Genomic DNA, 26884 nt, shown 5'->3' on the forward strand with positions numbered 1-26884 from the left:
CTTTAAAATATGATAACTCTGGCAAATGCATTTGAAGTCTAATGCAGAAGCAAGTGGCGATTATTTCCCTCCGGTTATTTACCAGCTGAGCGAAGAGCTGATACGGTTGTGTAGAGCGCTCTCTGCTGGGGGAGTTGGAGGATTACACTTAAATAATTTGGCATTATTGGCAGTATTTTCATTCCATAATTTGGATTATATATAGTAGGATGATCCTGGAAATGTATCCACATGCTGTTATTGATATTACATCTAATCTATTGTCTACGTTTTCAAGCAAATCGACCAATGAAAGCTCTGAAGTTCTGAAAATGTTGGACCAGAAGATAAAAACATCAAATGTTGTGATCTGTTGAGCTTTGAGGAGACCACGGATCGGACCAGAGGTGTAGAGTTGCTCGTGTTTTGCTAAAAAGTGACTGCCAGTTTTTCTCTTATGACTCTGCATGAGCAGGTGTTCTAGTAGCTGCATTTTCAATACAGAAGAGACTTTGCAGCAGATTATAGAGTCAGTATAAAAACATTTAAACCATTCTAGTCACGATGCTATGAACTGCTGTAACTTTACAGCTGTGGTTCATGTAGTTTCAGTGAGGTAGACCTTAACAAATGTGATTTGGTGAAAAATACTAATAACAGAAAACGGATGGATCTTTCTGTTAAGCATCCTCTGTTTTATTATATTATATATATATATCATATTACATGATATTAGGATAATGAAAAACACAACGACAAACTCGGGTTAGCTTTTTATTGTTTAGAAGTCATCTTTTAAAAGAAATATACAAAAAAAATAAAGAATCATTGTAACTATTGTGTGTTTGGAAGAACATTTCCAACTCAATCTCTATAAATTTAGGTTACACTAGTTTCGTTATAATAGAAGAATTTGCTAAAAGAAAAAAACAAAAGCACAGGGAGGCGAGTTGTGTGCATAGCTTATGACAAACCTCCAAACAGAACCAAAACCATATAAATAAATGCCTTAAACTAAATCAAGAGGCTCTGGTGACCCTAAACTCTGACTAAAGTGGTTCATCCCCAAATGTGAGAATAACTAACTGTGTGATTAATAAACTATAATAAAATCTATAATGAGCATAATGTGAAGCAGAACAGGAAAAAAGATAACAAGTTCACTGATAAAGAGTCTTAAAATCTTACCTTTTAAAATAGTAAACATGGAGAGCAATTTGTTGTTTTTCTCGGTTTCATTTTACTATAAATTCTTAAACCTCTGCAGCTACGGCGTCTAAACAGCTTCTCAGAGCCCATCAGGACGCCTTTACAAACTCCAAACCTAAACACTAAAAATGATTTCTTATCAATAATTGAATCTAAAACTGTTGAGTCTCTAATCTTTAAAATACAATAAGGGGCGAACAAATTATTTAAAGACAACAAAAACAAACAAACAAACAAACAAACAAACAAAAAGGCCGGTTTAACTGTCCTGCTCTTCTTCACACAAAAAAAAAACTTTTTTCACATTCCTGTTAATCAGATAAACAAAAATCTATTTTACTTTTGAGTAACTGAAAGCTCTCTTAAAGAAACTGGTTAAAATGTATATAAAAGAGCACAACACTGAAAAGATAAGATCCTTTATCACTGTCTGAATCCTCCAGGCTGGTTAACTATGAGAAATCTATGTATTTCCATTATATTTTTACACATTTAATAAAGAAAAATATATTTTATTCTTCAGCAAAATGACCTGTTTTAACTCAGCCATGAGTTTAGTAAACATACAAGGCACAACTTTTATGCAATTCACAGCATTATCAGCTTTTTTTGATTGTTTTACAAAAGAAAAATAAGATTTTAAGACTCTTTCTTTAGGATAGAAATCAATTTTCCATCCTGAGGTGGAAAACTTTGTAGAGCAGCTGAAACCTTTCTTTAAAAGAAGCTTAAACCAGCCCGCTGGTTGGCAACACACAAACTCTGCTGATCTGCTGTTAAACAAAGCACCCTGCAAAACCCTGTCCCTCCACCAGGGGGCGACAGAGGCTTTCGCAGCAAAAGGCCATCGCCAGTTTACTGCATGGAGCGAGTGTTTTTCTGAGGAGAGAATCAACTAACTGATCGTCGATGAGAGTGAGCAAAAGTGCAGCTCGAAACTTAAGCATGCTGAAGTGAGTAACCCCTCAAACAAACAAACAAACAGTTCTCTCTTCACCAGCACTCGGACTTAACAGTTTTCATCGTGCTTTAGGGTCATTTAAGAGAAACTTTACAGGCACAGAGTGGTTGTAGTGATTTCCCTGATCAACAGGAGACGACTTCAAACTAAAACAAAAAGTTTCTGCTCAGTGTTTTGTTTTGTTTTTAACATCTGGATCACATTCAGTGTTGATTTGGTGCCTTCAATGGGAGATCAGATGCTTCAGAATTGGGCACTTTTTAATCATTTATGCGCAGAGAGTTATCCTGCTTGGCTGCTGAGCCTCAGATGAGGACTTCTGGAGATGGAAACCTTTCCATAAGTCTTTTTTAACAAAGGCGCCCCTCCCTGCCCTTCTTACTGCGATCTGAGAGGTATTTAAAGGCAGCAGTACGTATTTTCATGCATGTAGTACATGAAAGTTTTCAGTACGTACTGCATCCAGTTAGTGTTCAATCGATTACTGCTGTCTTAAACGTGCATTTTAAAGGAATTTTGGCAGCTCTGAAGCTAAAAACACATGTTGGATTAGTGTATATTTATTACAAAGCTTAATAATCAGCTCAATGCTTGAAATATTTTTTAATCTATAAAACCTGCTGTTACTGTGTCACAGCAGCAGCTCAGGAGAAACGTTTTTGTGCATTTTTGTCGCCTTTTAAACGTCACAGAAACAGCTTAACGGAGCGCAGCACGAGCGCTGCCACAAACTTCACGTAAAGTGCACACTGATGAGGTTTTCCTCTCACGGCGTCAGACCAGCTGAAGCTCCAGGAAAAACAAACAAAAACAAAACCAAAAAGTCAAGCTGATGCACGTGCTGGTCCACGTGTCGCCTCTCCTGCTGCTCGGTTTAATGGCTCTCGATCACCACGGGCTCGTAGCCACCAGCAGGCACCCTGCAGGGATCCAAACACAGAGAATCAGAGTTAGCAATAGCAAGCAGAATTCAGTTTCAGAGTTTACCGTTTCTCCACATTAAAGTGGACTATAGGACTGAACTGTGCATGCTGACATTCAGATGCATGATATATGCTTCTAAATGGAGAACGGATGTGCTGGTTCACACTGTAGCAGTAATTTAGCCCTCGTCTTATACTTGCACTTTATGATTTCATGTTTCTATGATCCATGTTTGACCTCCTCTCTCTCTGGTCCAACCGTAATGCTGATTCTGTTCTTGCGAGTTATTAAAAACTTTTATCTTCAAAATAATCAGTTTTGTTGAAAAAAAACGCAAAAAACCCTCCTAAAAATAATTGAGGGAACACTGGATCATCACAGTAAAACCACTTCAGGGAAATCAATCTACATAGTCAGGAAGCATAAACCACAGTGAATCCATTTCTCTCTCCTCATCCCTCCTCACTGATTGTTCTATAGTTTTGCTTTTTGTTAGAGTGCTTATCACCTCATCACAGCTTGAGACAGGACCTGCAGCCCCGAGAAGGTTTGCTCCATCAAAGCACAGTTTCAAAAGTATTAAGGCGATACTAGGAGAGGGGCTGTTACACAAGAAGAGCTGGCAACGCCATCGACCCAGTAGTAGAACTGCTATCTGCTCCTTTGTGCAACGAGGAGCTGGGGGAGCCAGAGCCCTACAGAAGGACCTCCAGTGAGTGACTCATGCATGTTTCTAAGCAGACTGTCATAATCAGACTACATGAGGAGTCGAGCATCATCTAGTGGGACCTGAGCTCAGAACAGCACAGTGTACTATAACTGGAAATTATCACCTGAATGAGTTCTAGTGTCATGACTGAGTGCTCCATAACTGCTGTGAATTACAGCCATAACTCTTAGAAAAAGGAAGAAGCCACCAAATCATAGGAGCCTATTTGAGCTTCTCATAAGAGGGAGAGTGACATAGAGATGGTGAAACAAGGGGAAGAGGATGACAGGGCTTTAAATTCATATTTCAAAGTTGGGTCCTCAGAGGGAGATTTACGGTATGTAAATTATTACATTGCTGTGATTTTCCAGTATTTTTGGAAACAGACTAGACTTCATGCAGCTCCTGCACTCCAATACTGAAACTCAAGTTCTGGGAAGTGAGAAATAAACCAAAAACAAAGACAGCAGAGCTCCTCACCCATTTCCAAGCCTGATGCCGCTGAGCGCCGTGGTTCCGTCTCTGCTGACGAACAGGCGCAGGTTGCTGTCTGAAAGTCCAGAAACACAGAAACTGAGTTAAGGCCAGCTGACGGAAACCAGAAGGCACAGCGAAGAGAAGGCGACGGAGCACAGAGTCGGAAAACTGAAGCAGCGCTCGGGCCAGAGATGGTGCAGCAGCTGCCTTTTTCTGCTTTTAGGCATCAATGAGCTGCTGTCAAATTACCTGTGAGACCTTCATATGAAGAGATTCACTGTAAACAAATGAGGCCTTACTGAAGAGTTACAGTCTGCAGCTACGGCTGGTGATGACATCATTTCCCACAAATTCACATCAGCTTTACACAGACTACAAATTGCCGGTAAAGCGTGAATCTGCGTTCAGCACCCAGTAAACTTTTTGAAAACACTCCGGAAATAAGTAAACTGTATATTCTCTGAAAAATTATTGTACCAAGCAGCATGTTTTTGATCTTTTCTTAATTATTTTGGACACTTTTATTTTGGTGTCAACCAGCATCCCAGCCATCAAACACTTTCAGGTGATTCAGTCAAATATAAGTTCACTGCGTGGTCTTTTCAGGAAGGTTTTACCTCCAGTTTCGCTGCTTAAAGTGAGATTGTATAATAAAAAATCTTTATGAGCCGTTTCAGGTACTTTTTTGTACCTTCAGTGTGGCTGATGTCTGCAAAGTTCTGGCTTTGGACGATTTTCTCCACGATGTCGTCGGCATCCATGCGAGTGTCGTTCACCCAGGAGGGGTGACTCTCCACCGAGTCCTGCTTCCTCCTGAAACACAGTGAAGAATGAAGATTGTGTAGTTTGAACAGAACTAGGCTACCAATCACACGACCAAGCGTACTCTGTGTGTACCTCGGAGGCCTATTTGGGGGTAAAACTGGTCGTGGGGGTCGAGGGGGTCTCTCCGGACGTCCAGCGTCCTTGTCCCCATCTGGGGGGGTGTCGACCGTGAAGCACAAGCCCCCGGAGGTGCTGCTTCCTGTCGAGGTATTCCTGCGATGCGTGAGGTCCGACAGGCTGGAGGAACAGGAGTGCTCCGTGCTGTATCCTGCAGAAGGCCGTGAGGACATCAGTGTCAGATGTTAAACAGCAGCGGTGTTAAAATCATGCTCACCCCGTCATGGATGAAACATCCGTGTGAGACCTGAGATTGTGTACCTGAGATTTTGCTGTGCTGGCTGGCGTAGCTGGAGTTACGAGAGTGACCAGACTGGAAAGCTTCTGCGGGAACCGACGGATTCACCTCAGATTCCTCCAGGAGTCCTGAAGGTACACAAAGAAGAAAAAAGCACCACTGTTACCACCTCATACGTGATAATAATTGGTAAAAATGTCTGTAAAGAGCAGACATAATGCAGTCTTTTCACTTTCGCAGCAGAAATCTAACCATCTATATATTTACGGCTTGTGGTTGAGGATCTGCACGTTTTCTTTGCATGGAAAAGGTTAACAAACTCAGCCTTCCAAGTCTGAAACGAAAACAGGTTTCTTTTTTAATTCAAACCTAAAATCCTAAACGCAGTCGGCTAGTTTTCCCATACAAAGAAAATTAACTCTGGGAATTTCTGGCTCCAAGCAAAACATCTGGCTGAGATTTAGGAAAGTTGGGCCGAGATCTAAAAGATCGGAGTCCAGTTTCAAGAACACATTATCTGATCTTTCATACTTTTCTTAATCTCATTGGTTTTAGACATTGCTTCAGTGGGATTTATCCTTCAGTCTGACAGTTTGACAGATGCCACCGAGTTCAGGAGCCGTTTGGCTTTAACATTCGTGGATGGTTATGATGAAGAGAAATCTATCCGTGGATTCAACTCAAATCTCTTCTGACTTAAACTTCACTGCACCTGGAAAACAGCTGCGGGGGTGTAAAACCATTTTATTGATTCAGAATCCAAAGAAAATCTGCTCATCAAATTCAAATCCTTCCAAATATCTCCCTAAAACTCAAGATAAACAGTAAAGTACACCTTGCACCTTCCAAGTATAATATACTGATCATTTACATATTTGCTCTTTGTATTACCATTCTCTTCCTCTCAGACATATTGTGCTTTTCCTTATTTTTCTGTCATACTAAACCTGCTAAAATGATGAAAGGTTATATAAAACATGCCCAAGGTTTAGGCTTCAGCCTGCTACAGATGCTCAGTTTCAGTCCTATTTCTTCGTGGCTGCAGCACACGTCGTGTACCTGAGCTGATGATGGAAGGCCGATGTTTGGAGCCTCGGCCCAGGGAAACCCCTCCCGGCGGTCCAGGCTCAGCAGTGCCCTCCCCCTTGCAGTCCAGCTGCAGGGTGTGCTCCTGTCCTGGGATGGAGATGGACTTTGCTGTGCTTTGAGGTCTGCAGGGTAAAAAAAAAAAAAAAAAAAAAAAAAAAAGGAAAAGAGAAAAGATACACAGCTTATCAGCCTGGGACAGACTAAATGGGGACAGAGGTGCAGTTCTGCTTAGCTTGGCACGCTCAAATAAGATTTGTTTTATTGAGGGAGGAAAAACTGAGTCATTTTGGCAACAAAGGACAGAACGGCACAAAGTTATAAGCACTAAGGAATCTGGTTGAAATGAACTTTAAATACCAGTAACATATTAAATACCAGTGGATTGCGCAAAAGGTTTTACTGCTATGCAATACTGTAGAAAATATTGTTTATTAAGCTGGAAATGTATAGTCTGTTTTTTTGTTTTTTTACTTTCACAAATATTACATAAAGAAAAAATAAACAGAAATCTTCAAGACTTCCAAAGTGTAACTAAAATCCCCCACAATAAAAAAAAACACTTTTAAAAACTATTGTCTGTGGTCTGGAGTATGTCCGCCTTCACAGTAAAAGTTGTGCCTTATCACGGCAACCACCATGTTTCCAAAGGTGCAGCTTTTATTTTGGAGGCAAGCGTTCCCGTTTCCAGTTTGTGGCACTCTTTTCACAGTGTCACTACTACTGCCCAGCAAGTAGCGTTTGCAGACAAGTCATCATCTTCCATGCAAACTGCAGGCAACTACGTAAATCTGGCACCAGTCAAACCAATCGCAAGGTTTTTGCTGCAGCACATTTTTCCCTAGCAACCTAGAGGATGCCTGAGCCCTGCATGCACAGCTAATCACATATTTATTTATCAGTTTTAATCATTTAGCACATCTTTTGAGAATTCATTGTGACATCTTACATCTCACACTGAGGATTACTCACGTTTTAAAGCACGGATCTCCCGACAGGAGGGTCATCCCAATGATCACCTTTTGGGAAAAAAATTAAAAGAGCATTTTTTTTAAAACTCTGTCATTTGAAGGACATCTCAAACAGGACATTGATTTCAGACAATGAAACAAACAAACAAAAAGTACTTTAAAGCCCTAACTAAAGAATAATCTTTGATTGCGATACTGTACCTCAATGTAAAGCTTATTTAAGCACTACTTTTGTCACAAGATTCATCATTGATTCATTCATCAGATTCATCATGGCCACACACATCCACTCAGGGTAAACAAACCTTTTCATGACACTTTTCAATACCTTTAAATCTTTCATCTAAGTTTCTGATAATCATTACTACCAGTTCACGATGGATAATATGGATAAATCCACAACGCAACAGGAGATGCCGAAACCTCACAAAAGCAAGACGACATCATCCACCGACACCAGTGACCTACTGACAACAGATATCGAAGTCAGTGTTCTTGCATCGATAAATAAAAAACTGGACTTACTTGAAGCACTACATAACAAAATAAAAAAAACTCCTATCAAGTCTTAAATGCATGCATAACTACATCGAAAAATTCCAGCACTGTAATAGTGCACTTCAAGACACTGTTAAAACTTTAACCGAAGAAATGAAGTTAGTCAAGAAAACAAAACCATGAAGGAAACGATATCGAACATCCAAACAAGAAGCATGCCTGACAAAACCAGCTTCTCTGGCATTACTCAGCTGAAACTACAAGACTTCGAGTTATACCTACTCACAACCTAAATATGAAAACTTCCAGATCAGCCCTTTATCCACAGTTAAAATGAAGATGCTTCCACAACTTAATTACCTGTTTTAATTGCTTCCAACTACCCCGCACACCTACCCCACAGACAACAGGTTTCTATTGGAAAAATAAAAACCCTAAAATATCCCTATCAACCCCGCAGAAGTAAAAAAAATCTCTTAGTGGTAGTTAGAGGCACCCAGCGTTCAACATTACTACCTTACTAATCAATTACATTTTCAGTAAACTGGATTTAGTTTGACAGTCACAAGATCTCATGGTTAGACATAGAGAAAAATCTATGTAAAAATACCCAATATCTGATGAGACTTTTCAAAATAAACTGAATTATGTGAAAGGATGCAGAGTATTTACGGATGAGAAGCAAAAAAGAGGCGTCAGGTGCTAAAAAATAAACCTTAGACTCAAACGTTAGAACAGGCTTTTCCCCGCAGCACGCCGTGTAATAAATACTCAAAGAAAACGGCGATGCGCAGCTGGAAACACTTCCCGCAAGACAACCTGCCTGAGATTCATAGAATTTACAGAAAATGTTACATTTTTGTGATTTATATCGTTATCGGGACGATAGAATTCTTATATTGGGATATGAGATTTTGGTCATATCGCACAGCCCTACTCAGAGGTATGGACTTTGGAGAGAAGAGTTCCTCTGCTATAAAGTTATTCACACATCACTCAAAGGAAAATGGTTCAAATGGTTTTGTCGATACAGGCGCTTGTTGACTAAGGCGGTGTGAAAATAATTATCGGCGCTACCCAAACTGTACACATGTAAACCTTTTCATTCCACTGTTGTAATGTAACCTAAAGCTGGCAGATTTTATTTTATTTTACTTGTTCAACACATTGTTATCTTTACTTTCATTTTTCATTTTCCTTTCAGTTTCAAAGTGAAGTCAGACCCTAACCCAGTGGCTGAAACCTCCCAAAAACGTCCATCTTACGCTCATGCCGAGATGTAACGTGACTAAACTGAAAAGACCTTTTTCTTAAGAAGTAATGAGCATCAACTGGAAAAGCCTGGAGTAGTTCCCATTAATCCCATCTGTGACGTGTGAGTCACAAACATCTGCGCAACACAAAGTCTTCCAGAAACTCGAGATGACAAAAAGACTCGTGACTGTTTTGCTTCACAGAGTGGTTTGTGTTCATGGTCACTGGGTGGCGCCATAGAGTTCCTGAAATTCCCAGCCTCCATCATCCACAAAGGCAATGAAGTGACTCAGCTTCATCGTACTCAGCACGGTCACTTTGTGCTCATTTCCACTGTGTTTATACAAAAAAAAAAAAAAATTCAATTAAAAAGAGAAACATTTCTTGAAGCCTAAAACGACGCTTGTTTTTTTTTAATTTATTTTTTTTGTCAAGGACACTAAACAGTTATTGAAGAAAAAAAAAAAAAAAAAACGCATAAAAACCTAATAATTTCACAGATTGAGAAATAAATTCACAGACTAATTATTTTATTTGTATCGTACTAACAGTTCAGGCTACTGGTGGTTGTGTAATAGTGTGGGGGGTATTTTCTTGGTACACTTTAGGACCCTTAGTACCAACTGAGCATCATTTTACCCTCCCTGAGTATTTTTGCTGATCGTGTCCATCCCCCTTATGACCACTGCATGATCGCCTCAAATTGGTTTCTTGAACACACCAGTGAGTTCACTGAACCCAAATGGCCTTCAGATCTCAATAGAACACCTTTATAATGTGTTATAACACAGGATTTACATCTTGGATGTGCAGCTGACAAATCTGCAGCAGCTGTGTGATGCTGTCATGTCAACATGGACCAAAAGCTTTGGGGAATTTTTCCAGCACACTGTTGAATTAAGGCTGTTAAGGATGTCCAACCAGGTACCAGCTAGTCTCCTTTTAATGCAGCAGTTTTTTTGAGTATTTCAGCACCACACTATCATCATAAAACACAAACACAATGAAGGTGAAAAAGACATGACACTGGTCCTGGAAGGAGGCAGATCTCATCACAACTCAGCTTTAAATAAAAGAGGGGACAACTTCCTCCTCATTCTCTGTCTGTCCAGTCTGTTCACTTCTTAATAAACATCCATTATTCCTATTTCAGTGCTCCTTGCCTTCAGTATGGAGTTGTCCTGCCGTGTGTTCTTCGTGTCATATCCCTCCAGCAGACAGCAGCGCACGGTGGAGCCCGAACCTGCGAACTCCGCCATGTTGAGGTCTGTGAAGCCCAGCTGGGCGTGAAGAGGAGTTTGAACAGAGTTAATTCAAGCTGCTCTAATGGAGGCCTTCCCCGGTCTTTATTTTTGGCACACGTTCAAGTTAAAGCAGATTTCTGAGACACCCATCATTTAGCAAGCCAAGTAATTTTACGGCGTTATCGTCACAAGCGTTTGAAGTGTGAAGCAGATGACAGAGTGCAAAAACCACAAGTCAGTCTTTACAGACATCAACCCAGACTGAGAGTGAAACCTGCATTTTGAAAGTTGTTTTAAGTATCCTTTTTTTTTTTTATTGTACTGATGTTACATAGTTTCATAACATCAGTTTATCTTATCAGTTTTAGTTTGATTAATCTTCACTTTCACTGGTTCTCTGTTGTAGAAACTACAGTCTTCCTTTTAAATGTCCTCTGCAGACTTTAAACATCCATTTCTTTCCTTTATAATTATCTGTCAAACCACTTCAAAGCCCAACTGTTTCAGATGTCTTACTCCTTTTTAGGATGGCAGATTTACAACAGATAAACATTAAACATTTAGGTTAAAAGCAATCCACTTGTTGCATGGTCATAAACATTAGTAAATAACTGTGGCACTTTCCGTTTATGCTACTCGACAGATGAGTTTTTCTTTTATATATTTAATGTTCAGTGGTTAATTCTCATTAAATATGACCAATTTTTGAGGTCCTCGTGAGCCAAACACTGCTTAAGAGCTTCGTTTCTGACGTGTTTTTCTACTCTTGGCCTTATGATATCATGGAGAGGGGATATCCCTAATATGGTCATCTTAAGAGCACAGAAGCCCCATCCACCTGCACATTATTCCTTTTGCGTGCGCAGGGCAGTTCATCAGAAAAAAGTTGCATGAAAGTGAGAGGATTTAATAGGTCTGTTTAATCTGGTATGCGATAAGGATTATTTTGAACTTGAAATCATGCAAAGCTACTCTAGTAGAGTGCAAGAATGGAAATAAGGACCTGGAAATGAGCTGAACAAGACATGGACTGACATTTATAGTGTTTTTCTAATCTTACTGACCACTCAAAGCACCTTAGACTACAAACCACCTTCATTCACAGCTTTATGGTAAACTCTTTAAGCAGCCTACCTCTCATCCAATTTGCAATCACCAATTCGGGAGCAAATATTCGCAGGTTTCCGACATTACTACATTCACGTGAGCACAACATTGAGCCAGTAAGATTAAAACCATGAAATCTTTATAAAATAACCTTTATTGGCTATGATTTGCTTCCACCAGCTATCAAACCACACAATTTAACATTTCCATCTCAGGATCTTATTTTTCTTATGTACAGCAGCCCTGTTTACAAGCCATAAGGCAGATCCTTTAATCCCTTTTAATACTCCTTCAATAATCCTGCTTTTTTCACCCTAAACCACTTGATGAAAGACCTCTTCCTCCACTTCTTATCAGTACATGTTTTAATGCTGATGAACTGGTTGTAGATGTCAATCAGGGATTTAAAGACAGCCACTGATCACACTGATAAGAAAGGGTCTGCATGACCTTTATCTCAAAATCAGACCACAGAGCTTTTTGCCAGGTGGAAACGATGTTATTTTTATTTTATTTTTATAGCCCCCTCAAGAAAAGTGTTCCCGGATTCTTTGGGGTAGGTCCTGTTTTCTTAGGTGTGTGTTTAAGGAAGCCGTCTTCTAAGGAGGGAAGCGAGGTATATTTAACTGAAGGAAATCTAAATCAAGAACGAGGCGAATGCAGAGGAAACGGTTCCTGTCGGGCAGCAACGTCCAGGGATCAACAAAAGTTTATGTGCACGAGGGGGTTTGACCTTGGAGTTACATTTACGAGACGCTACTCATTTGTTCGGAGCTTTTACGGTTACAGTTACAGTTAAGGATAGGAAGGCACTAACAGGATGTTTCTGCAGATTCTGGGCAAATGTGATGGGAATATGATTCATTTTCATGTCCGGCTGATGGAATGCTGGCCAAACACTTCAGGGAATGCTAATATTTACATGAAACAGCTCATCTGTAACTGTATGTGTTTATGAATGTGAGAGGTGAGGAGCTCTTACCTTAGTGTACGCCTTTCCTCCTTTGAGTTCCTGCAGGGAAAACAGGAAGACTGTAATGAACTGAATGATTCAACTTCATATTACAGCATCCTTCTGATTACAGGGCTCCTAAAAGATGGATGAAATGAAAGGCTGAGGGCACACACATGGCTCCGGTGTAGCTCAGTGAGCCGCTGAGGTGGCATTCACATGGGAGAATTAGCATCAAGCCTGCATTTCTGTGGCGGTGGCTACACCAGCTACACTGAAAAGACTTAAGGTTTAATGTTTAAAAGACTTAACATATATCACAAATCAGAAAAGGTCCCTATTTACAAGACTACGGTCTGATGCCTTTTGGCATCATTTTCCATCATTTTCTTAGCAGAAAGAAGAAAAATGATAAGCTCTTGTATATTAAAGCCTACTTAAACAATTTTTAAAAGGAATTACAGAGATTTTCATCAGTCCTAGTGAATTTTTTTGTTTTTTGTTCAGGGGTTTTTCCATTGGAACAGCAAAAACCTCTTTAGTAGGAACCAAAACTTCAGACATAAATGCCATGACATATATGAACGTACCATCCTGGAGGAGACTGACTATGAGCCAGATTTTCTGAACAGGGAAAATAGGATGCAGATAGAGCTCATAGATGTGGTTACTTTTACTAGTGAATAACAAAATTTGCACTTTTTTCTAAACACAGGCACACTCAGTTCATTTGAATATCAAGCACAAAAAATAAAACCTGTTTTTTGTTTTTATCTGTGTTAATTATCAGCACAATTAGCAGTAAATTGCATGTTGCAAATGTTAGAAAATAAACTTGCATGCTTGATTTCAACATTTTCCTCCCTACACTTGGAACTCCCAGATATACACATGCAAAATGGTCAGTTGCAAAAAATCTCTACACAGTTTGCACTGGTACATCACCAACTGGCCCCATCTGTGCAGGTACCATCTCAGGCTGTAGTTTTAATTAAAAATAAATAAATAATTAAATAAATAATTAAATCAGCCAGGAGGGGTTAGAGGGGTTGCTTTTAAGGAGTTGCCCTGTTGCTGCTTCTCCAGCAAACCTGTTGTCTACATCCTCTGCACCAAACCAGCTGAAATGGATTCATAATGGTTTACAGTTGTGAAAACAAGTTTTTATCAGTTGCGTGAAATTGCCAAACCTAAACCTGATCTTCCTCCAAGAGGCCTATTAAATAAACACTTATTCATGCCTCCATCACCTCTAGACTGGAATACTGCAATTCTCTCTAATTAGGTCTTCAACACTCATCTCTCCACCGCTTGCAGTTCGTCCAAAATGCCGCTGCACGTCTTTTAACAGGTGTTAAAATGTATGAACACATCACTCCAGTTTTAGCAAATTTACACTGGCTCCCTGTAAAATATCGTATTGAGTTTAAGATTCTTTTACTTACTTTTAAAGTTTTAAATAATATGGCGCCTAGTTTTTGTTTTGTTTTTTTGTTTTTTTTAAACAAACTCCTCCACATGTATGACCCTAAAAGAGCACTGAGATCATCTCGCCAGATGCTCTTAGCACAACCAAGGTCTCGATTGAAGCATAGAGGAGATCAGGCCTTCGCAGTAGCAGCACCCAGACTCTGGAATAATCTGCCAGAGGAGATTCGTACTTCAGAGTCTTTTCAGTCTTTTAAATCGAGTCTTAAAACTCAATTTTTTACTTTGGCTTTTAATTCGAGTTCAGTATGAGCACCATCAGGCCTGTTTTATGTTTTTATTGTTAATTCACCGTCTTTTTATTTATCTATATTTGTTTCTCTATTGTTTTCTCTTGATCTTAACCGATTGTGAAGCACTTTGGTCAACTGTTGTTTTTAAATGTGCTATACAAATAAATTTTGAATTGAATTATTTCTAACTGGACAGGCTGATCTCCCTGAAGTTTAACTGACTTTGTGTTTTGCTGCGATCGAGTGTTCCCTTCATCTTTTTGAGCAGCTTAGGAACCCAGAGTTTGTCCCCAGAGCTGACGAGGCCACTTTGACAGGCGTACCTTCCTGACTGACACCCTGCAGACAGACGGGTCCAGAACTCCAGTGTGGGGGTTGGCGCTCATTTTGGACACAAAGGTAAACCTCTTCCTCCAGCGCACACAGTGATTGTGAACCTCCTCTCTGTAAGACAGAAAAACAGGCTTCATTACATTTTGCAGTGCCTTTGCATTTCTTCATACTCCTCACTTGAAAACGATGCCAGATTGCACAAACATAAAGTCTGTATTTATACACAGACCTAAATTAAAAGCAGAATATTTTCCCCAATCTCAATTTAAGGTCAAAACAAACATCGCTATATTCTCTGCCTTCAGAACGTCACATTTTTTCCAGTCCTGTCATACCCGTCTCACAGCCTCATGACCAGTGTGTCCACTGAGGATCAGATTCATCAGAGCTGTGCTGAGAAAGCATGTCATGATCCAGTTTTTCCAAAACTAACTGCAAGGCAGAGTCGGCTCCCAGGGCTTCTGACACAGATTACAATTTTTCATTTCAAAAACGTTTACGATTGTCTCGGCCTCTCACACAAACCCCACATCGTCGACCTACAATGTTGATTTTCCCACCTGTCTGACTGACAAGAAACCCATCAAGGAAGTGGTTTACAATGGTGACGAGACTTCTGTGAAAACCCAGACTGGCTTGTGAAAAACCTTTAAGTACCCATGCATCCTGGTTAACGTGTGGGAACAGAACAATAGGTGTAAAAACAGACCGGCTCAGTGATCTGTTTGTTCCTGAAAACAAATTCCTGAGAAGTGTCCTAGAGACGCCACAACAGCAGCTGATGGGAAAATGTGCATCCAGATCTTTGGAGTCCGTAATCAAATAAAGCACTTGATGTGTAACGTGTTGGTAAGATGAAATTCCCATCAAAATTGGATTTTCTGCAGTCCGGTGTGACATCAAGATATTTTTTGTTTCTATTTTAGAGCTCATGTTTTATTTATTTCTAATAAATATAAAACATAAGCTGTTAAAATAAGCAAGCGCATTTTAGCATACCACTATTCTCCAAATACCACCACACACAAAGAGCAGCTGTAGCTAATGGTAATGTCATTAGCCTTCCTGGTATTTGGACATTGCAGCAGGATCTTTTAAGCATGTGGAAATGTTCGTGGAAATCTATCCAGTTTAAGTGTTTCCCACAGAATCAGATTTCATTTGTGGCATTGGCAGCTTGGACGATGCTTGCATCTGCAAACATTTTAGCTGCAAGATTCTTTATGACAAACAAATCAGCTGATTCTCAAAGCGAACCCAAACTCTGTGGGCTTAGACTGACGCTAGCACTCGTTATTCTTCTCTAGAGTCTCAGTCTCCTCAGTGGAACAGCACAAAAACCAGTTTAACACTTACTGAAGGTTCTGGTTAGCAGGTGGAGTCCAAGACAGAGAAGGTAAAGTACATTTGACCTCAGGACAAGCTTATCTGGGGTCAGGCTAGCCACCAGGAAGTCAGGAAGCACTGGGACTACCTGGTTAGTGGCTACTGAACTAACCACCTCCAGCGCCACTGAAATGTAGTCATAAGCGAAGTCTAAAGCAAAGAATAAAAGTTTTAGTTAAAACTCTTATTCAAATTTAGAGTCACTGACTGTCAAAGTTGTATCCATTAGTTGGTTATTTAAAAAAAAAAATGACTGAAAGCTAACCATTGTGCACCCGCATTCCCGAATGTCAAAGCAATCTCTCCCCATAATGAGCATGTTCTGTAATGTTTGAGCTTCTAGAATAGGAAAATTCCCAGAAATGGTTCTATTTTCAGGAATGACATGGCCATCATTCCCAGTTATTGTGATGCCAGCACAAGAACCACTGAGAAATAAAGCCAAAGTCTTTCTATAAGCAAGTCTCACCACTTGCATCCCTCTCTGGGAAGTTATTTTGATTTTGATTACCAATTTAGCTTCAGTTTCAGTGGCCTCGAGGACACCAACAACACATGTACAGAATCGCCAGTAAATCTTTTATTTATTTATTTATTTTAATGCTTAAAAAGTTTGCAGATTTTGCCCCAAATAAAAAAAATTTGCTTTGGATTTCTTTTTGGGGGCTGTTACAGATTCTTCCACAGGTTTGCTCTCATCATCTTTTGTGTGTCATTTATAACAATTCTTATATATATGTACTGAGCAAACAAACAGAATCTCCAGTCCAGCTTTGACAGTCACTAGTCATCTACCGTTATTAAAGCAAACACCCTGAAACATGAGTCAATGAAGCATCCTGACACAGACGACTGATTTCACATAATGCCGCCTTTTTTGACATGGTGCCAAACGTTTGAAGCCAGCCCTGAGTTAATGTTTATTAATATAAACACACCATAAGTTACAATAAAGAACTTTAAATATAAATGTGAACATACACTCTGTGGACTTTGAGTTTTTAGAAAGGACACACATTCTGCAGAATGAGCAGGAACATTGTCGGATTACATTTCATGGGTTAAAAAAAAATTATAATTTTGATCATTTAACCAAGGGTTTGACAACATGAACATTTCTTTGTTCTCTCTCTGTGGGTTTCAATTGTAGTGAAACATCTTTCTGTTAATATTAGGGAGATCACAGTACGATAAGACACTTTATATCATCTGTCATTTTAATTTAACACCTCGTGATAAACTACTAAATCCAGATGTTTCCTAAGCACACATGGAAGTTTCTGCTGTGGAGCGATTATGCTTCTGACTTCAAGTTATTGCTTGTAAATGGGTACCGTCAAGGAAGAATACCCTGTAAAACCTTAGATGACCAACCAGCATTAATTAGCAGAAAGCTAGCTTATATGGCTAAATTGGCCTCTCTGTAAGAAATGTTTTGTTTACTTCCACATTTTGCATGCAATCAAATATGTATTTTAGCTAGGCTTCAATTCAGCCAACCGCTGTACAATGGGATCAGTAGGAAGTAGAATGGCTCTGCTTAAAGCAAGCAGTTTCCTTTAGGTTGGACGTGTCTAAACTTGTAAAACTTTTAGGTGTTTTCACAGGTTGTCTTTTCTTACCTCCACCAAAAATGAGGTAAGAAAATGTCTTTTTTGTTGATAAACGTCTTTTTTTTTTGGTATTTGAGTTTAAATTTACTGAGATGTGCCAGCAGTGTTTCGTTGCGAGTAGCAGTGTGTTATTTGTACCTAAATATAAATGTTTGGTGCTAAAGGAGAGACATCCAAAAAAAGCCAAAGTCAGGATGTTTCAAGTTGTTCTTAAAGCTCTAAAATACTACAGGGCATGCTCATTATGGGGGGGACGAAAACACTACGTACAGGTTAGTATTTATTATTGTGAAGTTATGAGAATCTACACTTTACTGTGAATCACCATCATCTTGTCAGCCAAACATTTCTGTTAAATACCATCCTGCTGAAAAGCCCCATAATTTGTGTAAATGTTCTGTCAATCAGGAGTGAAATGAGATGAAAAAAAAGAGTCATGTTTTTCTCCTTCTAAATGGCAAACAGCTCATTTTGGAAAGTCTGTGTAACAGCATGCTGAGAAGGAATAGATTAAATGGACAGCCAAATGTTTCTGGAGTCACTTAAACTGCGTGACGCCTCCTTAATCCCACCACATATAAATCACAGACACGGCGGGCTTCGTGATCAGCACTAATGAGCTCAATTTCTATTACAGCTCCTTTGGATTTAAAAGTCAGTGTGACAATACACCAAGTGTTTCCTCACCAATCCCACACAGCACCCTCGAACTATACAGAGGAACATTTCCACTCAAACAACTCCCAGTGACTGCTCAACACAGAAAACCAATACAACAAAAAAGAAAATGAATTAAGCTGCAGGATATTCATGAAACAGTACAAAAGTGACTCGAAAAAGTCTTTATTCCAACACTAAAGTAGCAAAACCAACAGAAGACCAGTGATGTGTGTTTGAAGTATCTTAGTTTTTCCTGTTACACTTTGTAGATGATCCCTACACGCTCAGCTCATCGATTCAACTTCTGAATTACCGAGAATAAGTCTGTGAACACAAGCAGCTTTGCTTCCTTTGCTGGGTGGCTGGGCTCAGCATTAGCGGTAGGATGAGGGGCTCAGATATCCAGAGGGACCTTTAGAGTAGAGCTGCTGCTTCTACGAAACAAGCTAGTTGAGGAAGTCTGATGATCTGGTTAGGAGACCAGGCACATCCAACTGGAAGAGACCCTGGGGAAGACCCAGAACCTGCTGGGTTGACATCTGGGTCTACTACCATGGGAGCACCTTAGAATCCCCTTGGAGGAACTGGAAAGGCTGAGCGCGAAGAAGGATGTCTGGTATAATCTGCTTAGCCTGCTACCACCGCAACCCGACCTCAGATAAGATAATGGAGATGATGCATAGACAGATGGCCGGACAGGTGGATGGATTGATGGACGAACAAATGGATGTCTGTGTTGTCGTCAATTAGGTTTTTTGCAACATTTCCATTAGGCATAATTAACTCCAGAAAAATCAGTGATTACTTTTCTGAATTTACCCAAAGCGCAGCTACTCTCATGTGCTCTGCTGGTTTGTGAAGTCAAGTTTAAAACTGTCAAGATGAGCTTTCTCGCCATCTTGCCGGATAGATCCAACTGGAAAACCGAATGCTCATTGGCTAAAAACTTGTTAATCACAAATCATTAGCCCGAATAATCCTGTTTTAAAAAAATATACTTCACCATCATTTCAAACGAGTGATTGACCACATAAACTCATCAGGTATTTACTAAGGTCTCATATGAAGGCCGTTATTCACTTGGGTCATTTACATGTTAAATTAAAATCAAAAGGATTCATCATGTGTAGCCCATAAATATGCATAATGAATTTTCTTGCACTCTTTAAGGAAACACTACTACACAAATTTATGGAAAACTGGCCTAAAAACATTGCTCTGGACCAGTCAGACAGTCAGATCAGGAGTTCAGTTAAAAATCTTTTTTTTACTTTTAATTTCAGCCACTTCAGTGTACATGAGGAGGTCGAGCTGTCTCAAACGACACACACAGTGTCTATAGTTAGCAGCAGCTGCTCCTCACACTCCCATCCCCCCTTCATCTTTATTCATAGCTCTCCACAATGTGTTGTGTGATTTTTACCACCATCATCTTGTTTTTCCTTCTTCTTTTAATTCTTTTTCTCACAGTTAGCAAATGTTAAAAACAGCTGAGCCAGTTACACGTTTGCTTTTGCACGTTTACAATGAATTAAATACTATTCTGAGTACATTTTAGTCATATTATTCAGAGCTCTTGTCTTTTAACAGCAACTCATCCTACTACAGGGGAATGAACAGATCACACTTGCATATATAAAAGCATGTAATATGTGTTTTCTGTTTAAGGGAGCCAAAATGAGAATTTAAGAATTAAAAGTACTAAACAGTTTACATTTTTGCTTCTTTGTTTTTTATTGCCCTAAACAGTGTTCTTTGGCTACATTTAAATTATTTATTCCTTGTTATTGTATTTATTAGCCTGGAAGTCTATTACAAAGAAGAGGCAGTATTACTCACATATAAAACCTGTTGTTTATGGCTTTATGGAGCTAAAATAATCAGACATGTGCTGGCTTATCCAAAGAAAGTTTGTTGCTTTTATTAAAATCAAAATTTGAGTTTTTAACTTCTAAACAAATGACAAGAGAAACTTTAAACTTTTAAAACTTTAACCCTTCACCAAAGTCTAATTCCCCAAACAGGCCATATAAAGAGGTGAAGGAAGGTAAAATGTTTTAATCTCTCTATCCCTGGAAACGAGTGAGGTTCCAAGAAGAGTCAAAACACAAGAACACACACACACACACACACACACACACACACACACACTCTTATCAGGACCCCCACGCTTTTGGTCAGTCAGTGTGTAAGGTGGAGCGTTCCCAAACCACATTCCTCAGTCCAGATGGCTTTGTTCAGGCTCCATGGAAACCTCGCACTCAAATCCACCGACCGCTTTCCCAGCAGCTTGGAGGAGGAGGAGGCGGAGGAGCAGCTCACACCAACACTCAGCTTCACCCTGGTACATTTTTACAAGGTGTTTGTTTCTAATCTCACCTGCTGCCTTTGACTCTCTTCTGTTCCCTGTTTTCACTCTCACACTTTTCCTTTAATGCAGGAGGAGGCTGCCGTGAGTTTCTCCCCCATTACCCCAAATTCTGCAGAAGAGGTTTTAACCGAGTGCTTTCTGGCTCTGCTCACACCAGCTCTGGCTTCTGCTCTTTACATGTGCCTCGGTTGTCGGTAATGAAAACAACCTTGGAACAAAACCAAAGGAAACACTCCAAATCCCCATCCAGCAGCCGCCTCGTTTCAATTCTGATCTGACCCAGACATTTATTAAGACTGAGGTCTACGTACAGCTCGCACATGAGCCCTGAAATTAAAATCTGCAAAGGCTGCCCCTGTCACTCAACACTGACCTAAAAGGAAAAGGTCAACGTGTTGTATCAGGGGGTTTGATTCACCTCAGCTGGAAGAAGTTGGGAAAAAGAGTCAGCTGCAAATATAGGATTTTGTATGAACAAAATCCCAGCTTCAAACTTTGCTTTAAAAAAAAACAAAAACAAAAAAACTCTTTGTGCTTATAAAATAAATATATGGTGAGAAAAGAAAACTGGAAAAATATACAGATTCCTGTTAAGGTGTGGCTCTGCAACTTATCAGAATGTGGGATGGTTCCCAAAGGCTAACAAGGCAGAACTGGCTGGAGCATTAAAACATTAAAATACATAAAAGAATCAGAGAAGACAGAATACCTGTGATGCACGCAGTTAATTTTGTGCCAGCAGCAGCTTTCTGGCACCAACATCCCACTTTCTCTAGTGGAAAGTCCAGCATTGTGTTGGTGGAAAAGAAAAACAGTCGTTCAAAGTCAGAATAAACTGACTTTGTAGTTGTTCATTCAATTTATTTGGACGAATCTCATTTCTGGTCAGTTAGAGAGTCAGTCTACTGCTGATGATATTCACACTGTCAGTCACACTTTCAGTCCGAGTGCACCTCCTTTTACTGCTCCTCACTCACTTAGTCACTCGTGGAGAGACAAGTGATGTAAAACGACATTGATGTGGTTGATGACAACATGTTCGGTTACCATAAGTGCAGTGACAGCCTCCAAAGAAGCAACACACCAAACACAATGACAGGGAGAAAGCACCATCACCTGAGCTTTTGCGTCATTTCAACTCCTTCTGATCACAGCTTGCAGTCAATTTCAAAACTGCTGCAAACCTACAAATACAAGTTGTTATTAAAGCTATACTGAAATACCCACAAACAGCTGCTGCTTTGTTGTTCACCTTATATGAAAATTTATATAGAACAGAACAAAAGGAAAGAGTTTGATACTGAAACTGTCAAAAAAGAAAATTAAGCTGTTGAAAGATGTTACAGCTATCAGCTGTCTTCATCCTAATCCATAATCTGTTATGTGAGACAGTATGTGGGTTAAAACTTTACCAATATATTTTGATCCCATTTGTTTGTAAGTAGGATTTAACAAAACCTTAAAGTTTAACCATGAGCCAAAAAAGGACTTATTTTTTCTGAAAGACAGAATGTTGTAAAGAATACATTCTGAGTTTTGCTATTTTCTTACCAAGTATGTGCACTATCACACATCACAAAGGACACAGATTAAACATTTTCACTTACTAAAATAAACCTTATATGAACTGTTTTACAGGCTTCAAAAACACTTGGTTTACCCCCCAAAAATGAAAGACTTCATGGGAGCAGCATTTCTGCGCTGTGCTGCGATTGCAGCTCAGTAAAAACAGGCTGCAGAGACAGAAGACAGATGCTGAAACTGCTCTCACCACAGCCGGACAGAGCTCACATAAACAGAGGACATGAAACCGCCTGTGAAGAAAAAAAACTAAACGGAGGCCGTGACTGTGCCTGTCCTCTTCCAAGCGCTTGTCCTGCAGGCAACCCTTTCATCATCCGGTACGTTTGAACCAAATCACGAGTATTTATAAAAGAAATCTGCTCTGATCCAAGCATATTTTCCAGCAGCTGAAAACAAGCTGTCAAACTTCTACAACGAGCATCACTATCCACATTTAATTTACCATCGATCAAACTGAAAACACAGTTAGGTTTATGTACAGGAGAACAGGCTTGAAGTCAAATAATGAAACCAAAACCAAAGAAGACCAACAGATTAAATAAAACTGTAACATCCTGGCTAGACTGGGAAGTATTAGTAAAGCATAAGATCTGCAAACTGAGTGACAAAAGCACAGGAGGACAGGAAGAGGACATAGGAAACGAGGTTAAAACTAAGAAGAGCAAATAAAGGATATGAAGTAACTCTTCAGAGTATTTTTGAGGAGATACAGTGGAGACAAAAACCGGAAACACAGCATGAGAAAAAGGGTGAGACAGGAACGCCTCGACATGAAAAATAACTTAATTTTTCAGTTTACAAATGAACTACAGGAAACAGATTTAAAACGTGCAACTTATAAAGAAAATAAATAAATAAACCACAGCTTGTACTGTTGTGCTGGTGGAAGTCTGTGAGGACTGGCTCATTACTGGTGGACATCGGCGGAAACTAGGCTGCGATGCACAGTTTTAACCCTTTTCAGCAGCACCCCCTGTTCTGTTGTCTTTATTAGGAACTATTTATCATTTATTTGGTGTTATTTTTGTTATCTGTGGTGGGCTAAGACAGCTCTATACAATCTTGTCAATGTTACACAAGTTTACATATCTTTTCTTATGTTTGTGTGCAACTGTGTTAATCCAGCTTGTTTTGAGCAGAACGCTGATCTTTTTCAGGTGAAAGCATTTTCTAAAACGCCAACTTCTTTTAAAATGTTAACACAGAAAGTCGTCTTGGACAGTTTCCTTAAATTTTGACTATTTATTTACAGTCTGCTTCATCTCTGACAAACAGTTTTGTGGTGTCTCAGGGGTTCAAGCACCAGCATCTACGAATCACATCTGCTACTGCTGTTCGGAAACCCTTACATGATGAAAAATAAATCCATCACGGTGAGCTAAAGTTACAGGAACTGGAATCAGTTTTGTTCCGACCTTCTCTGAGCTGCCAAAAAACATTATTAAAACTCTGACATGGCTAGATTACTGGAGTTCATGTTCCTGCTCTTCAGACGTTCAGTTCTCTTGTAATGTGGGAAAACTGAGCCTAAATGACCCCTAGAGCAAAGACAATCTCTCCACTAACAATCATTAAAGTTGTGATTACACACTAAACTCAGCCTGCAAGACTGAGATATAAACTTGTGGCCTCTGATTTGAGTTGCCCCTCCACCGGACCTCACATGTGATGACTCAACATGTCGGCAGAGTGGGATCCTTATCGCTCATCCCGGCTGCGTGGCTCCGGGGGCCCGCGGCCGCACAAGAAACACAAACATTCAGGCAGGACCCCGGTCGGGTCGTATCGAGCGCTCAGATAAACAGCCAGACGGCAGAGTGCTGAGGAAGCAGACTGATCCTGCAGAGTCCACGGACGGGGACAGGAACGGGCGAGGAGTCAGAAAGCCACAGGGTCGATCCTCGCTGACGCCATCACCCTTTTAACAACCATTCGAGCACAACAGTTACTTCCTCCAGCTGCTTTAACTTTTTTATCGTGTTTTTTTTTTTTTTTTTTTTTTTTTTTTTTTAAAATACACCTACTGATCATCATCAGTGTAAATGTGTCAGTGTTAGTCATTTTTCTGTTTTTCTTTATTATCTGCCATTATGTTCAAATTAAACACGACCAAAGTTTCACATAACAAGGTCAGCGCATGTACAAATAATCCCTGTGAGCCAAAACCTAAAGCTTAAAACAACTCTAAACAGACTATTCTGTCCTACTATTGGCTCTGTATGAGGGGACGTCCCAAATATGTTAATCTCCCCTCTGCCAATCAGAAGAAAGTCAGCTTACAGGGAGGGTGGCCTTAAAGGGGGAGGATCTAAAACGGCTCGTTTCAGACAGTGAAGGGAACTGAGGGGAAATGAGTAGAGCAAATGGTAACGTAGACTTCAAAGGTAGTAATTAAACAGCTCACATGTGGGACCCTTTGATGATTCAGTATTTCTTGGAAAATAATATGTTTAAATGGGAAGTTTATCAATTAAATGTCAAATTCATAGGTAGTTTGGCCCTGGTTACAGTGAAGTACAACATGCTCAGTTACAGCAAATAAGATAACCTTTATTAGTCCCACACGTGGGAAATTTGTTACATCAGTCCTACTCATTTTGCTCAATACTGAAAACATTATTTAACACAAATACAAATTAACCTTAGAACCATCATATCATGTATTTCTATAATTAAGATTTAAACCAATCTATTTAATGAAAACGAGGCAAAAATGGTGGGAGACATGGAAGCAGGATTAGCGGATGGTTTTGACCATGACCCCTATCTTGCGAGGGCAAACTCCTGTTCCTGCCGGCTACAGTTTTCACCATGACCCCATCCGCCCCTTGCAGATGGAAGCAAAACAAAGTACAACAGAGAACCCAGAAGACTAGCACCAGTGTAGGATGAAGACAGTGCAAGTACCTCTTCATTCTTCTAGGCAAACCTTGCCACCCAAAAGTATCACTTTTATTCACATAACCTTGAGCTGGACTAAACGGTAAGCTTTTTTCAGGAAAAGAACGGCAAATGTCAGCATACCACTGCATTCACCTGTATCTGTAACTGTTTAGGTCAAACACCACCTGGAAAATCAACCTTCTTTTTGTAATGTCCAACTAACATCCTAAACCTAAAGCTTAAAACAATTATAAGACCGAGAAGAGTTATTCTGTAAAACTGACGGCTATTTTTCCTTTCACTATTTGTCAGTTTAGGAGTAAAAAAGCAAACCAAACTGATAGTTCTTGCATTTTAATGTCATAATAATTTGGATGCAATCATCAGCGGGTTTATATGCGGCTAAACACCACAGTCTGGGCTCTGGAATCTTAAACCCACAAGGGAAATCAAATCAACGAGCCTCTTCGGGGCCTTAACCCAACACTGGAGTCATTCTGACTATTGATAAAGTCGACTTTCTCGTCTCTTGTTGGTTGCAGTCAACTTTTGTGAAGCTCTGCTGTCACACATGTGTGATAATGCAAAAGGTCAGCTCTACAGTAGCAATCCCTAACAATCAGTTTCACAACAGGAAAGCCCTTGTATGGAGGAAGTTCACGTTGATTACCTGGTCAGATACCAGACCACCAACGTCCAAACCCCCCCGCCACACCCCCCGCGCCTCCCCTCACATCCCAGCAAAGCGCTAACCGCTGGAAAAGTGAGAGGAAAACAGGAAACAGCTGTTGAGGAGCGCCACGTCCCAGTCGTATTTCTCAACTCTCCTCGCAAACCCGCTCCTCTCTGGATGTCTTCCTGACGTTTTATTTTTTGTTTTGGACGTTCCCTTCTCTCTGTCACGTGGCACACATCTGTAGACTTAACAAAATAAGGGGCTCCAATATTCATCATGGTTGCACACTTGTGCATTAAAGCAGCGCAGGTACATTTTGGTGGGAATTTGCCAAAAGTGGTTTAAAACAGAGGTGGCTGGATGGTTTCCTGCTTACGTTTCCACTGAACTCCCCTGCAGCTGCTTTCGCTCGAGCCAAAACTTTACAGATACAAAGAATGACTAAACGCCCCGTGATACAGTTTTATAAACTGTGTAGAAGAAATAAAACATTAAAGCACGGAGTGCAGAAGAAGTAGGGTGGCACACATTAACAGAGATGTTTGTGACTAAGAGAACAGATTCATCACTGAAGTCTACTTTGGATTCTCTTTACTGATATAAACTATTTATACAGTTAAAGCGGGCTACAATGCCTTTGATGTACTCATCATTATATGTTGGATTAGTCAGCAGTAGTGTGGTGTCCGTGACGCGCGACAACTACTGCCCGGAAACTGCCATCTCCACCCAACGGATCATGATACTTCAACATCCTAAGAACTACATCCTGGAAGTACTGCTGGCAGCGCGACACAATACTGAGCCAGCAAGATACACTGAAGTGCAAGTGAGTAAATCAGTGCGAACATAATCCAAAGTATTAGTGGTCACATTAGGACTTTTATTTGTTATTAGGACATGTTAATGTTAGTCCCATATGTCCCCCACACAGGGACAGAGAGCAGAGGGAAGTCCATATTGTTACTACACCAAAGTGCCATGAATATACACGCACGCACACACACAGTACTTCTATGATGATTATAGTGGCAAAATTTCCATAATTCATAATTGTCCCTCTGCTTTACATCTTCCAAGAGCTCTGGCCTGTGAGCATCCAGTCA

General features: G+C 40.0%; 1 protein-coding gene across 1 annotated transcript in view; it reads right to left on the minus strand.

Annotated features, from left to right (window-relative positions):
• Window positions 1–740: 740 nt before the first annotated feature.
• The window catches only part of LOC120716142 (protein FAM102A-like), a 31440-nt gene continuing 5296 nt past the window's right edge, over window positions 741–26884 (minus strand). The window contains 10 exon segments of the mRNA XM_040003538.1: window positions 741–3069; window positions 4263–4332; window positions 4951–5072; window positions 5157–5352; window positions 5463–5567; window positions 6499–6650; window positions 7498–7544; window positions 10412–10528; window positions 12582–12611; window positions 14596–14716. Of these exon segments, the coding sequence (XP_039859472.1) occupies window positions 3024–3069; window positions 4263–4332; window positions 4951–5072; window positions 5157–5352; window positions 5463–5567; window positions 6499–6650; window positions 7498–7544; window positions 10412–10528; window positions 12582–12611; window positions 14596–14716 (1006 nt within the window). The 3' untranslated portion in view covers window positions 741–3023.

This window comes from Simochromis diagramma, unplaced genomic scaffold (assembly GCF_900408965.1).
Source record: "Simochromis diagramma unplaced genomic scaffold, fSimDia1.1 OVJJ01000583.1, whole genome shotgun sequence".
Taxonomy (NCBI): domain Eukaryota; kingdom Metazoa; phylum Chordata; class Actinopteri; order Cichliformes; family Cichlidae; genus Simochromis; species Simochromis diagramma.